The 15,799-nt window shown below is 40.8% G+C and overlaps 1 protein-coding gene across 4 annotated transcripts in view; it reads left to right on the top strand.

Annotated features, from left to right (window-relative positions):
- Window positions 1-15,799, top strand: part of SMARCA2 (SWI/SNF related, matrix associated, actin dependent regulator of chromatin, subfamily a, member 2) — a 175,467-nt gene that overhangs the window by 32,459 nt on the left and 127,209 nt on the right. For all 4 annotated transcript variants that reach the window (XM_061132642.1, XM_061132644.1, XM_061132641.1 and 1 more), the window contains exons 6-9: window positions 7,593-7,719; window positions 9,656-9,829; window positions 10,896-11,069; window positions 13,834-14,004. In XM_061132642.1, the coding sequence (XP_060988625.1) occupies window positions 7,593-7,719; window positions 9,656-9,829; window positions 10,896-11,069; window positions 13,834-14,004 (646 nt within the window). The remainder of the gene's footprint in view (window positions 1-7,592; window positions 7,720-9,655; window positions 9,830-10,895; window positions 11,070-13,833; window positions 14,005-15,799) is intronic.

The raw sequence follows: 15,799 nt of genomic DNA, 5'->3' as shown, positions 1-15,799 counted from the left end.
AGTAGGTAAGCCTTTCGCTTCTCCAGGGGATCTTCCCAACCCAGGGATTGAACCCAGGTCTTCCACATTGCAGGCGAATTCTTTACCAGCTAAGCCACCAGGGGAGCCCTGGTTTCAAGAGTTAGCCAAAAAGTGTGCTCTGCCACAAAGTGTCTGGGTTGCCTTCCTCAAGTCACATCTGTTTTCTGTGACTCAGTTTCCCCTTATGTTAAAAGAAGGCATTATGCAATATTATCTTTTATAGGGAGAAGATAAAATTATACAAAGACTTTCAATACATTTTAGCTATTATTATTATTTCCCAAGTATGATTTAACTTAAGAAAATTAGGGGTTACACATTATAGAGAATGTTAGGAAATAATGCCTGTGCGTTTGTGCTAAGTCATGTTAGTTATGTCCAACTCTTTGCAACCCTATGGACTGTAGTCTGCCAGGGTCTTCTGTCCATGGGAATTCTCTAGGCAAGAATACTGGAGTGGATTGCCATGCCCGTCCCCAGGGGATCTTCCTGACCCAGGCATCTAACAAGAGTCTCTTATGTCTCCAGCATTGGCAGGCAGGTTCTTTACTACTGGTGCCACCTGGAAGCCCAAAATAATGTCTTTATTGTTCAGTCACTCGGTTGTGTCCTACTCTTTGACCCATCGACTGCAGCACACCAGTCTTCCTCGTCCTTCACCATCTCCTGGAGCTGGCTCAAACTCATGTCCATTGAGTCAGTGATGCCATCCAACCATCTCGTGCTCTCTCGTCCCCTTCTCCCCCCGCCTTCAATCTTTCCTAGCATCAGGGTCTTTTCTAATGAGTCGGCTCTTCGAATCAAGTGGCCAAAGTATTGGGAGCTTCAGCTTCAGCATCAGTCCTCCTAATGAATATTCAAGATTGACTGGTTTGATCTCCTTGCAGTCCAATGGACTCTCAAGAGTCTTCTCTAACACCACAGTTCAAAAGCATCAATTCTTTGGCGTTCAGCCTTCTTTACGGTCCAGCTGTCACATCCATACATGGTTACTGGCAAAACCATGACTTTGACTAGATGGACCTTTGTTGGCAAAGTAATGTCTCTGCTTTTTAATATGCTGTCTAGGTTTGTCATAGCTTTTCTTCCAAGGAGCAAGGGTCTTTTAATTTTGTGGCTGCAGTCACCATCTGCAGTGATTTTGGAGCCCAAGAAAAAAATGTCTGGGATCCCTTTAAAAACATTACCTTACTCTTTATTGTAAAACACATGACTACTTGTCTATTATTATATTAAAATACTAATTTATCAGCTTTGAGAGTTACTCTGAAAGAAATCACAATAACTTGCCATTAAATGTGTATAGCTTTTTGGATGAAGAGTATAATTTTATTCTCACTGCTATTACTAATCCTCAATTAAGAGCTTTTATATTGCTGTTTCCAGCTTTTCATGTATCCCTAGAGAGCTAGATACTCATCATCAATTGATGTTTCAGTGTTGATAGACAGATTCTGTTGGGTGAATAATTTCCGTGTGGTATAAAAGTCAAATATCAGCATTGTATACTCATTTGGGGCAGAAAAACTATATTCATATTCAGTCCTTTCTTTATGTTGCCATTGAATAAAAAAGCCAAAAGCCATTTTAAAAGACAATAAATGGGATAGTGGGATATTGTTTAAAATTCTGACTTCCTAAGTGCTAACATTTTTTCCCTACCTTGACCATACAGAGCTACCAGTCCCTTTGTTGGATCACACGAACGCCTTATAACACAGACACTGCACCTAGAAATGCATCTGGGTTTTTTTTCCTTCAGTTCAGTTCAGTTGCTCAGTCGTGTCCAACTCTTTGCGACCCCATGGACTACAGCATGCCAGGCTTCCCTGTCCATCACCAACTCCTGGAGCTTGTTGAAACTCATGTCCATCGAGTCAGTGATGTCATCCAACCATCTCATCCTCTGTCTTCCCCTTCTCCTCCTGCCTTCTATTTTTCCCAGTATCAGGGTCTTTTCCAGTGAGTCAGTTCTTCATATCAGGTGGCCAAAGTATTGGAGCTTCAGCTTCAGCATCAGTCCTTCCAATGAATATTCAGGACTGATTTCCTTCTGGATTGACTAGTTTGATCTTGCTGTCCAAGGGACTCTCAAGAGTCTTCTCCAACACCACAGCTCAAATGCATTGATTCTTCATATTTTTTTCCTTCTTCAGCCTATATTATGGGGTGTGTGTTTGTGTATGTGCTTATTGAGTCCTAAATTTTCTTTGTCATTTTTACCAGAACTGTATTTGCAGGGTGTTCTTGTAACGAGCTCATTTTAACACTTTTTTTGGCAAATGATCTTAATGGATGGTCTCCCAAAGTACACAGTATTAATTATTACTGTTTAGCCTATTCCAGTATGTGGAAAGGTTTTGTCCTCCATACCTGTGTCAAGTTAAAAACGTGTGTCCATCAGTATCTTCTGAATTATAAGCATTGCAGAAGGTGGTGGAATGGCTAATTGTCATGTTATTATTATTACTTGATAACATGTCTCCTCTTCTGTTAAGCTGCCTGGCTTTTGAAGTGACCGATCTGGCAACCCTGGTTCAGAAAGCTGATGGGTGTTTTGGCTTGAAATCTCCCATGGCTGTTTTGAGAAGCTTAGGTTTATACTGGTAGGGTTTTGCAGGGGTATCTTTTATCTTCTTTAGTTACAGAGCAAGAGCTGCTTTCTGCCTATATGAAGATAAATTATCCAATTGCAGAAATTAGTTAAATGTATTCCTTAAAAAGCGTTAGACTAAGTCCCTTAGGCCCTTGTAAAAGACAGCTAAAAACCCCCTTTCCCTCTCTGAGAGAATAGCTTACTTGCTACCCATTAGCACTGATAGGAAGAGTCCAGTGTAACTCTCTCTTCTGATTGAGGATTTGAGCAAGGTCTTTTTTTTTTAAAGTCTCTTGTATAATTTTATAAACTTGGTTTGAGCAAAAATCGTTTGTCAGAAATTCTTTAACCAGATGTTCATTTCTTTGTTGTAATATCACTTACCTTATCTATGAAAAGTGAAAGGAAATTGTCAGAATCTTAACTTTTTTTTTTTTTTCACTTTTAAGTCACCTGGCTACTTTTCCTGTTCATCATGAAATCAGAATTTTGACAAAATTAACTTTCCTTTTTCAGTAACAGCACACGTAAGTTTCTGCATGTGAATACCTGGCCTCAGACCTATGTAAGCTCTTCAGTTAAAAACATTTTGCTCTTATTTAAATTGGAGCCTTTCTTTTAGGTCATCTTTCCCTTATGATGAAACTTTATTGCTTTTCTCTGGAGTGTCAGTGCCTCTTTGTGTGTGTGTGTGTGTGTGTGTGTGTGTGTGTGTGTTTTGGCATACTTTGTTTGCCCCTGTCAATATACGTCACTTCAGTTCTCCCACCTAGAGTTAGAGGGTTGATCAGAAGTGCTCCAAGAATTATAATGTTAGCATGTAAATTCTACAAATGTTACATGAGAAAGAAATATATTTCACATTGAAAGGGATTTATTTGAGAAGAGCCTTTCTGAATGATGTGAGCCCTCTTTGGTATCAAGTCAGAATTTAGTATGAAATCAGCCTACTAGCCCCCCGGCTTCAGGAAGCCGGCCTAGTGTTTTTTTTGTACTGCCCTGGCCTCCATTACAACCCTGAAAATTCCTTCTCAAAAATTACCAAGAGCCGCTTCATCAGCAGAGTTACCAAAAGTCAGTCTCCCTCTCTCTTTCTTTTAAAAAGTGTCACTCAGCTCCTGGAAGGAACAAAATGTACCAGTGTCATTTTCTGTTCAAATAACTCTCCTACAGGAATCATAAACTTCTCCTCTGGACCTGAACAAATATCTGTCGCCTTTAATGGAACTCTTTTTCTTGCCAGAACAGTAACCCCTCTTGATTTACTGTTCAATCTGTATGAAAAACCTGAGTGACCTAATTCTGCTTCAATTTTCTGTACCCGTGAGGACACTAAATGAGTCTCCTGCAGTTATGCAGTATTACATCTGTTGTTGTTTCGGGAAGTTTAGAATCCTGAATCTCTTTATCGGACTACCTGCTGAATCCCATTGATGGGAAGATGAAATTGTCTGGAGAGGAGCATTATTTAAAATGAAGATTCCTATTAACAACCACCACCACACAAAGATAAAATTCTCTATGTAAAAGAAGCCCCTCCTGTCTCTTTGCTCCTCCCTCTCCCCATGTGCTGAATTGGATGCATATAATTTTACTTCAGAATCTACCTTTCCTCTTCTCCTATAGTTTGCACTCTGTCCTTCTTGCCTCCCTTCCATAAAAGCAAGAGTCTTTTGTGCTGGAGGATCTGAGACTCACTGACAAATTACTAGGTCCTTTGGAGAAGCCATCATTTCAGGGGTGCAAAAAGGGCACCTCTTCCCAGCTCCCCACTGACTCCCACATCCAGGTGACCCCATTCTCCACCTACCCCACTCCCCAACTTCTCACCTCCCTGCTTCTCTTCACTCTCCAACTCCCACCCTCCTGGTCCAGTGTGATTTAATCTCTACACAGTCAGGCTAGTTGTCCTAAGATTATTCGTTTAGCCCCAGTTCCTCAGTCGTTTAGACGATTAAGGAAAAAGCACCCATTCCTCTAATACATCACCTGACCCACTTTGTCAAGGAGAGTAAAACACAATACCAAGGGATAGTTTGAATTCAGATGAAAAAGGACTGCAATAAATATAGAACCAAATAAGAGTAGAATAACCTTATCATTGGCCTTTATCTCACCCCGCTACAGTATTTAAATTTCCCTTAGTATGGCCTTAACTCTACACAGGTAGAATTGTTTCAGTTTCATTTTTTTCCCCTTTAAATTATATATTTGAAAAAACTCTGTAATAGATTTTTCTCTTAATATCTTAATTGTTAAGATGCATCACCTGTTGCTGTATTGGGGAATTTTTGGCTGTGTGCATGTTTAAGAAATTGAATTGGATAAAGGAAGTAGATGTTTGTTTCAGACAGAAAAAAGTTAAAAACCATGATTAGAATCCTGTGGATTCTAATGTGGAATTCTAATGTGGATTCTAAAAGGAATGTGGAATAAGGTTGGGAGAGTTTGAACAATTTGATTGAGAGTAAATTGATGAATGTTTATTGTTATTGTTTGAACCTAATACATTTTTATTCTGTTGCATGGTAAAACCATTTACAAGTACTATTGTTTATGTTTGGTATGCATTATTGAAATAATACAATAACAATGATGATACTAGTAGTAACACGTAATAATAAATCATTCAGTAAATCAGAATAACATATATATATGAAATAAAAGAGGAATCTATCATAATATTATTTTTATGAAAGTGTTCATTGTTCAGTCATGTCAGACTCTGTAACCCTGTGGACTGAAGGAGCCCAGGAGGCTTCTCTGTCCATGGAGTTCTCCAGACAAAAATACTGGAGTGAGTAGCCATTCCCTTCTCCATGGGATCTTCTAGACCCAAGGATTGAACCTGGGTTTGCTGCATTGCAGGCAGATCCTTTACTGTCTGAGCAGCCAAGTGAGATCAGGAAAAAAATGACACATTTCCCTTATTGTTATTTTTAAAGTTTTGAAAAACATATTTTATTTCCCTATCAAAGCAAACAGCTCTAATTTTTGTTAAAAAAAAAAAAAAAAAAAAAAAAGCTCTCATTCTGATACTTGGGCTTCCCAGGTGGCACTAGTGGTAAAGAAGTCACCTTCCAATGCAGGAGACGCAGGTTCCATCCCTGGGTTGGGAAGATCCCCTGGAGCAGGGCATGGCAGCCCACTCCAGTATTGCTGCCTGGAGAATCCCCATGGGCAGAGGAGCCTGTTGGGCTACAGTCCATATGGTTGCAAAGAGTTGGACACGACTAAAGCGACTTAGTGTGCACATACACACACATGCATGCCTTTTGATACTTGGGCTATATGAACTATTAAGATATTTTGTAGTGTCCAAGTCACAGAAGGTTTTCTTTTTCATATCAATATATGGCATCATAAAGGTTGACAAAACCATGAAACTAATTTTAAACAGAATGTTTAGTTAATCAACTTTTATAGCTGAGTTCCACGAGAGTTTGCAGTTAGAAAGTCTATTTTGATTATCTGTCGTGGTGTTGCACTGGTACTGGTGTCAAGCCAGTGAGGATTCTCATCTTGGCTCTCTCCTTTACTGGCTCTGTGAAGTCCACATGTTTCTTAGTATCTCTGAACTTCAGTTTTCTCATCAATAACATGGTGCTGTTATAGACTTACCTTGTAGATGTATGTGTGTGTGTGTGGGAGAGAGAGAGAGAAGAGAAAATTGTGCTTTAAATATACCTGCAATGCAGGAGACTCTGGTTTGATTCCTGGGTTGGGAAGATCTGCTGGAGAAGGGATAGGCTACCCACTCCAGTATTCTTGGGCTTCCCTTGTGGCTCAGCTGGTAAAGAATCCGCCTGCAATGCGGGAGACCTGGGTTGGGAAAATCCCCCGGAGAACAGAAAGGCTACCCAATCCAGTATTCTGGGCTTGAGAATTCCAAGGACTGTATATTCCATGGGGTCACAAAGAGTCAGACACAACTGAGCAACTTTCATTTTCACTTTAAATGCACCTTAGTGCAGTTACTGTTAGTTTAGTTTAACTTACTACCATTTACTGTTCTTTCTTTGTCGAAATCTATTCCAAGGCAGTTTTGCCCCCAGATTTGAAGGAAGGTGATTCTAAAAATAGGTTTAAATGGCAGATCATTATTTGTAAGCATAGGACCCAGGTGAACTCTAAAACCAGTTTCTGTGACTTACAGTAACAGTATTGCAAATAAATTAAGTGGGATGTCTTTTATTTTCTGTTCTGCCTCTATTATGAGGAAGTACCTACAGTTCTGTTTTGTTTTTGGTTTTTTTTTAATGATGTCCAGACTGAGATTGCCTGGCAGTCCTTTTCTAGAAACTTAGTTTCGACATACTGTTTACTATTTAGTGCCGCCCCAAACCAGATTTTTTTTTTTCGATGCCTGATTTGCCTTTTCTTTTCTTTTTTCAAGCAAGCATTGCTCACAGAGGAAATGGTTGTGGTTGGCAGGGCTTTTTTCTCTCTGAAAGTTTTGGGTTGGCTGATTTCTGTGGCCTCAGCACCTAAAACTGTCCTCATTCACTCGGCATTAAAGCCTGTCATCATCAGCATCTCGGAAGGGAGGGCCGGTGGCCCCGCTGCCTTAGGACAGAACTAGCAGTTAGAAAGAGAACTCTGTTGTCTCAGCTCTGCACTCTGGCTGAGAGCAAGTCAGATTTTTCCTCTCTGTCACTTTCTCTCTCTCTTCAGAGGGAGCCATGGGACTTTGACTTTGCTCCTACATGTACCCCGAGCCTTCCTTCCTGTCTGTTAGAGACAGGTTGTGAAGAAGGCCAAAAGTGTTAAGTAATACAGCACCTGTGTGCATTAGCGCAAAGGCAGCTTTTCTCTGCTTAACATCAGATAACCTGTTTGGGTGTCAGAAATTTGCCATCAGTATCTGCAAGGTGTTCTGCCATGAACGTAAACCTGAGACTGTTGTCTCTCAGTGAAGACCAGGCTGTAACATATATTTTCCCCTCCCCCTCCCCCATTTTATCATCTCCTTTAGACTCCAGGCTCGCATAGCCCATAGGATACAGGAGCTGGAAAATCTGCCTGGCTCTTTGCCACCAGACTTACGAACCAAGGCAACCGTGGAACTGAAAGCACTTCGGTTACTCAATTTCCAACGTCAGGTAATAACTTTTCCCCAGCACATCTGAGGTGCAGGAAATGAATGTAATTGTTCCAGAGTGTGATCTGTGCATTTCCTTAAGTCTGTTCAATATTGTTAAAAAGATATAAATTTAGTGAAAAGAGTGTATCTTTTCGACCAGCAGTACAGAACTGAAAAGTAATGAAGATGAACTGCTTATTATTCTATTTTTCTCTTCCGTACATCAGAGACATTTTTTTCTCTCCCATACTATGGTTTCCAAAGTCTGACTTATGGCATTTTGTTACTGTAGATGAAACCTTGAGAACAGATGGAGTAGCTCATGTTTGTCTTTATGATTTCAAAGGAAAACAGGAAGGTAATAGATCAGAGCTTCTTTGTAAAGAGAAATATAAAACCCTTAGCTCTGACTATGCAAATTATTTTAACAAATATGAAAGGCCCTTAACTAAATTAATAGCTCATTGTTTATACAAATACATAAAACTATGTTTTGTAACTGCAGATTATTCATCAACACCTACTTTTGCAGCATCTGATCACGTCAGACCCCAGCACTGACTCATCAGTGATTTTGTAGCTACTGTTCTTGCTATGGTCTTAGAAGTCACTGATTAATAAAGGCAAGCATAGCGATCTATTTTACAATTGTTAAGTCTGTAGGAGACTAGGGGGATGAAGTAGAGCCAACGTTCACTTTGGCGAATTTTGCCTTGCTGACCCCAAAGCTACAGGTCCCCTAATTGTCTAACAGCCTCATTTAGCCAAAGGGGAAAAGGAATGCTTCCTGGCCAGTCAGATGGGCTTGTTTGGGGAAGGACTCAGGCATGCAAAATGAATTATTAATGAGCGAAAGTAGTTTGGAAGGATTGAATTGCATGACTTGGTCTGTTGGAGGATGTGAATAAAATTCCACAGCCAACCCCCTTGCTGTTATCATGTGAACTTGGAAATACATTTGCGTTGTTGGTTATAATATCATAAGAGGGCATCATGGTGGCTGGCGCCTACTTGGCTGTAGGTATGTGAGTAGATTAGAACTTAATTAAAAAAACAAAAACAAAAAACTGTGCTGTATTCCATTTGTTTGTTTCTTATAGGTAACTTTATAAGCCATTTAATACAATTTTATTAAATGAGTATCAATCAACTATATTTTCAGGAATAAGATTACATTCAAATTAGCTTTGCTATGCTGGATTCTGATTGGTTTCTCATTTTTGCTTCATTTTATTGAAAAACCTGTTATCTGTGAAGTTTTCCAATGATATTTACTGTAATGGATGCTGATTTCATATTCAATCAAATTATTATTTCAATGCATGTTTCTAAGCCCTCACTTTCTACCACCATATAACACATGATATGAATGAGGTGTTATATTTATGATAATCTGAAAGAAGTCCATGATATAGTAAAAATAAATAAATAACCTTTCAAAGACCATTGTTAGGAGTGAGAGGAAGCCAAAACTAGTACTTCCCATTTTTATATGAGACAGTGAATTAACATTGTTTGAGTATCTACAGCTACTTCATGTAAACAGGAAGTAGTTCTATTCTTTTTGCCCAGCGTCATCAACATTAATCTTTAAACACAAAGAGAATGTGGCATGGCACTTAATGAAGTAAAAAAATTTTAAAAGCTTATTAACTAATTAATATCATTAAAATAATTAGAATGAATCGATTTGTTTAAAAACCAAGACATTCTCTACTTACTTACTGTAGACAGTGTTGTACTTGGCTTCCTATCTGAATTTTTTGGAAAGGAGACTTTGAGCATCTCTGAACATACCCTATACCCTTGGCATGATGTAGTCCCTTTGTTTACTAGAAGGACAACTGTGATGGAGAAACTCGGGAGTCCCTTTTCGGCTCCACCGAACGGAGGGCAGGGGGACAGGGGTCTGGCCTCCGTCGGGGGAGATGTTCCAACCACTCCCCTCTTGACAGCTGCGACAGGAGGTGGTGGCCTGCATGCGACGGGACACGACCCTGGAGACGGCCCTCAACTCCAAGGCGTACAAGCGGAGCAAGCGCCAGACCCTGAGGGAAGCCCGCATGACGGAGAAGCTGGAGAAGCAGCAGAAGATCGAGCAGGAGCGGAAGCGAAGGCAGAAGCACCAGGTACGCGGGGGCCCACCGCGTGGCTGGGCTGAGTCAGAGCCCCTGAGAGGTGGGCCCCTGCGGGTGGCGGGGACATCACAGAGAGGACCCGGGGGCTTAGGTGGTCCGACCACACCGTCTCATAGATGAGAAAACTTAGGCCCAGCAGAGAGGTGACCGCCCCAAGGACACGGCAACATCAGTACGGGGTGAGGGGGGAGGGCGCCGCTCTCTGAATTCCAATCAAGTGTCCTAGTCATAACCCCATGGGATGCTGCTGAGGAGGTGGGCACAGGAAGGTTTCCTAGGGCAAAATCCTAGGGGAGAGGGAGCTTGGGAAGAAGAGGGCAAACAGTTATTTTTATAACAAATATAAATATAGTATCCTGGGCTTTTCAAGGGCCCAGTTGAAGGTTTCACAGGGGCAGATATTTTAAAACATTCCTTTCCAGAGATTTGGAAATATTTTGATGTAGGATTAGATTCTCGTGTCATAATCCTATAAATTTTGTTTTTCTGAGCTTAATTTAGTGCCTTGCTTGGTTTTGTTTTGCAAAGTGTTGGACTTGAGTGTAAATAAGGTTATGCGTTTCCCCTTCTTCATTTAAGAACTGGATACAAATGATGTGTGGCCATGTTAGCTTCCTATAAAACTCATTTTGAGTGACAATCCTAAGGTATTTAAGTGAGAGCACTAACTTGTATGACATGATCCAACTGTTTGTCCTCTCAGTATAATACCTGTTTCCCTGGGGTTTATTCGAGAGTGATTTGCTTTAAATGTCATCATCACCATCTTGTAGGTCCCTCTCAACCTCTGATCTTTGTTTTCATGTGGCCACACCCTCAGGACCTGGGAGGCTTCTTTTCTGCAGGCTGGCACTGAAACAAACTTGGAGAGGTCACCTCTCCCAGCGCCCTGTAGCCCGCACCTCAGCTGCGGGGACACACCGGGGCACCCATCCCAAATAGGTGCCAGTCCCCCGTTGCTGTTCTATACACACTGAGAGCTTTCCTGGACTGTGTTGAACCTTTAACTGGGAACTGGATGTTCAGCCTTCTCTTTCCCCTGCTGTGACTCCTTTAGGAATACCTGAACAGTATTTTGCAACATGCAAAAGACTTTAAGGAGTATCATCGGTCTGTGGCTGGCAAGATCCAGAAGCTTTCCAAAGCAGTGGCCACCTGGCATGCCAACACGGAACGGGAGCAGAAAAAAGAGACGGAGCGGATTGAGAAGGAGAGGATGCGGAGGCTGATGGTAAGGACGCTGCCTGCGGGAGTCCAGGGAGACGCTTTGCTTGCAGCCATCTGCCCTGAGAGTGTCAAACAGGCCGCGGTAGAAGGAGAAAGTAAAAGCTGTTTATCAAGTATACTAATCCATTCCTTTGAACTTCGCAGGGATAAGGTAAAAATACCTTCTTTTCCCTAGACAGCAGGATGCCAGTAGTCAAGGGCTAGCACTGATGAGTACAATGTTTCCATGTCTAGGATGATAGCTTCTCACATGAAGATAGGTTCTCTATTTTTTAGGAGTTTTGATAACCAGACCTGGAAGGATGGAAGTGGCAGTTCTTTTTAAAGTAGTGCCTCTTTTCTCTCATTCTCTCCTTTTCTCCCATTGCCCAAAGCAGAAAGCCCAGGATATTTCATTGTGATTTCTGCCAAATCTTTAAGATGATCACCCTACCATACAATCATCCCTTGGTATCCACAGCAGATTGGTCCCTGGACCCCCACCAGATAACAAAATCCGTGATGCTCAAGTCTCTTATACCAAATGGCATAGGACAGTGAGCCTTCTGCATCTGTAGATGCAGATGCAGAAACCGCAGATATGGAGGGCCTAAATTAAATTGTTTCATGAAATAGAAAAAGAAGAAAACTCCTAAAATTGTCTTTTAAAGTAAGTATAATATCAATACTAAAGCACTATGGAAAATTCCAGTGAGAAAAAAAGACTAACATTAATGAAAAAATCTTAAATGATATATTAGCAAAGAAAATATAGCATGGTATTTTAAAAGTGCTTTTAAAAATAGTGCTTCTTTGAGACTAATGACACAAGTTGTTTTGAATGAATATCTCATTAAGTTGTGTCTTGGAATCTAGGAATATCTTTTTTTTTTAAGTCTCTGATGCTTATGGTTATCTTTTTTTTTTTTTTAATGGCAGAAATGTTTCTCTAACAGTTTAAAAAGTGATTTTTCAGGTAATTTTGAAATACTGCTTTTTTGTTATAGCTGTGTTATTGTGGAATTCTATTCATGGGTCATTCCATTTCTACCATTACTTTTTAATGGATATATAAACACAGAAGGAATTGGTTTATATCACAGGCCTACATATTTGCTTTTATTGGCCCCTTATTTTTGGAATAAAATCTCAGAGCACACTGTGGATTTTAGAAAAGTGTGTGTGATGTATATTGATAGCAGACCTGCATATTCTTTGTGGGACGTAATGTGTGAGTATTGGATGAAGATAGAATCATTAGCCTCAACCTGTAATTACATCCCTAAAAAATTCCAAGTGACACAGTCTTCCTGGCTGGTATTACAGTTTGCATTTTTTAGTCATTAATTTTTCTTTGGATTTCAGAGAGTAAACAACGTATTTTAAAATGCTCTGTGTCCAGGTACTACTAAATCTTGTCATCTTCTCCTGCCTCCCACTCCTTTTTTGAATGGGAGGGGCTGTCTCAGAGATTGCTAACTAGCTGGGGAGACCATTTTATAGTCATCTGAGCAGTAAGCAATCAAATTTGTCTGATTCAACTGAAGTGAGACTATATTAGAACTTCAGTAACAGATTGGTTTGACACTAATGATTAGGCATTTGCAAATCATTAATTTTTGCAATTAAATGATGGAATATACAGATAACAGAGAAACTGAAGTTTTTTTATCACTCTTTCTTCAAGTGAGATCAACCATAACCAAAAGCAATTAGAGTTATAATAGCATTCAAGGTTCATGTTCATCCACGGGGCAGACAGCAGCCAGGAGGAGTGATGAAGCTGCTGTCGCTCCGGCAACTGCCGGAGGGACACCCTTGGACTGAAAAACCCAAGCTCCTCTATAATGGAGCTGCCTCCTAAAGATTTTGCCGTGTGTTCCTTTTATCCTGCATCACGTGAAGAAAATATTTTGGAGATGTCCTTTTATTGGGATGTATAAAAAAGATTTCTCTTGAAACAACCCAGAGTACATCAGAGTTTTTATTCCATTTAACCTCATAATGTTGCCTAATGGGGAGGTGAGGTGGGAAGTACTGTGTCTGTTTTATGGCTCAGCACTCTCAGGCTTCAGGTGCTGAATGAGTTGTCTCCAGTCACCTGGGCGCACCATGCAATGCTGATCTGGGACCAAATCCGCACAATTTGACCTTTGCTATCAACCACAGTGTCTGTTATGCTTTGAAGTATCAGGAATTATTTGTTCAAAACCTATTCAGTTCCTTGCCTCTGGAAGTACTTATGGAAATAGTTAACGAATGAAAAGCTATTACGGAACTTGCTTCAGGACCATTCAGTTCGGAATTACAGGGCAGAGTAGGGGGAAGGGCAGCAGTGAAATGAGTCATCACGTCATCACGAGTTAATTGTGTTGGTTGCTGTTGGTTATATGAGTGAGTTTACTACTTTCTCTGCTTTTGATTATGTTTGACAATTTCCAATACACAGTTAAGGATAAGCTTCAGATGGTGAATCATCGAATTGTAACACTTTTTGTGCAGTTTAAACAAAGAAGAGTGGAAAGTTGGCTCGAAATGCTTGATCACACCACACAAATTGTGTAGTTCTATGTGTTGGTCTGACCCTGAACCCCCATTCTCAGGATGTAGGGATCTCACCGCCCTGTGTTCCCCAGTCCCCGATAGGGTTCGAGGACTCGGGCGGCTGGAATCATTCAGTTTGCTGCACACACCACTAAAGTTCAGCCTGTCAGGGGAGGGATGTGTAGGAGAAGGTGTTGTCCACAAACTTTTATTATGTTCTCGTCACACTCTTCTTTCCTTAATAGGCTGAAGATGAAGAGGGCTATAGAAAACTGATCGATCAAAAGAAAGACAGGCGTTTAGCATACCTCTTGCAGCAGACTGATGAGTATGTGGCCAACCTGACTAACCTGGTTTGGGAGCACAAGCAAGCCCAGGCGGCCAAAGAGAAGAAGAAGAGAAGGAGGAAGAAGAAGGTGAGTACTCTGATGCCTGTGGCTGAGCTGGGGATGTGTGTTTGGGGACCAGTTTTAGGCCTGGCTTGCCCTATAATGAGTACTCCTTAACTACCCTAATGGATGACTTAGATGGTTTTACTGCAAACACTGCTGACACAAATGGGTTGATGAGGCATATTGGACGACATATTGGTGATGGACAAAATGTATGTTTGATTCCTATTTCCACTGTTTTACACAATATTAAAAAACTAAGTACACACAGTCAATAGGAAAGGGAAAAACATGGCCCAAAGAAGGGTTTACTCAAGTGCAATGCATAGGCAGGGGGCTGCTGAATTAGGAAACTGGAATGAAAAATGAAAACCAAAATGCCTTGTTCAGATTGAAAGGAGCCAGAGAAAGATGGAAGAGAGAGCTTTGAGATACTTTTAGTAACATATTTCAGCCTGTTTGGACAGACAGCTATTGCCAAGATTGTTCATTCAGTTCAGCTGTCCTGGTGTTACAGTAAGGTAAATGTGCAGGTCAGAGTTTTAAGTCATTACAGAAAACAATAGTCCTATGTAAAATAATCTAAATTATCATGAGAAATGAGGGTAAGATTTACAATCTCTGTTCTGCAGATCGTATATCTCACTTCAGGGGTAACCTGCTTCCCTGTGTAGACCTGTGAATATATTAGATCCTCTTTGAAGCTTAGGTAGTCTGGTAATATAGTTCTTGGTGGCTATTCTATTTTCATGGTCAGTCCTGATTGGTCTGGGTACAGACATCAGCAGGAAGGCTTTAAAATTGTGAAGATTGAGGACTGGTAGCATTTAATCATTTTTTCTCTGCACGGAATAATGGAACAAAATGTTTTTCGAAAAATAATTAATTTCATGGCTCCTGAGTTCTCATACCTGTTTCATAATTAAGGAGGAGGAATAAGTGATTGAGAAGGTGCCTTCTGCACCTGATTTCTTTAGTATAAGATAGCTCCCCTTATTGTGAAGGTGAATGAGGGATGAGTCAGGGTTTGCATTTCGACATTTCCTTGGTGAGAAATAGCAAATTTTCTTGTCAAGGTCGCATTATAGACTTTGCAAAATTCCAGCTCCCAATTTCTGACTTAAAGTTGACACATGGCAAACAGATACAATTCTGCAATATTCCGTAGGTGCATGCTAAGTCACTTCGGTCGTGTTCAACTCCTTGCAGCCCTATGGACTGGGGCCCACCAGGCCCCTCTGTCCATCAGATTCTCCAGGCAAGAATACTGGAGTGGGTTGCCATGCCCTCCTCCAGGTTATCTTCTCAACCCAGGGATGGAACCAGTGTCACTTATGTCTCCCGCAATTGGCAGGCAGGTTCTTTACCACTAGCATTACCTGGGAAGCTTGTATTCCATAGGTGGACCCATGAAATAGCAGTTTTAGTTTTTCCTAATCCTGAAGTTTATTCTGTGGAGGCTGTAACAAAAAGGTCACTGTTAGTATTTTTAACACTGCATTTCATATTCTATGTTTGTTTGTGATTAAAAGCTAATGACTCAAATTTGAGCTTCTGGCTTTTAATAAATGGATTGTTGCCGTAGTACTGAGGGCTTCCCAGGTGGTTCAGCTGTAAAGAATCTACCTGCCAACACAGAAGATGTGGATTCAATTCCTGGGTTTGGAAGATCCCCTGGAGAAGGAAATGGCAACCCACTCAAATATTCTTGCCTGGGAAATCCCATGGACAGAGGAGCCTGGTGGGCTACAGTCCATGGGGTTGCAAGAATTGGACACGACTTAGCGACGAAATAGCAAACAGTCACAGTATTAGATTG

This window comes from Dama dama, chromosome 29, assembly GCF_033118175.1.
Source record: "Dama dama isolate Ldn47 chromosome 29, ASM3311817v1, whole genome shotgun sequence".
Lineage (NCBI taxonomy): Eukaryota > Metazoa > Chordata > Mammalia > Artiodactyla > Cervidae > Dama > Dama dama.
This window is presented reverse-complemented; position numbering and strand designations above follow the sequence as displayed.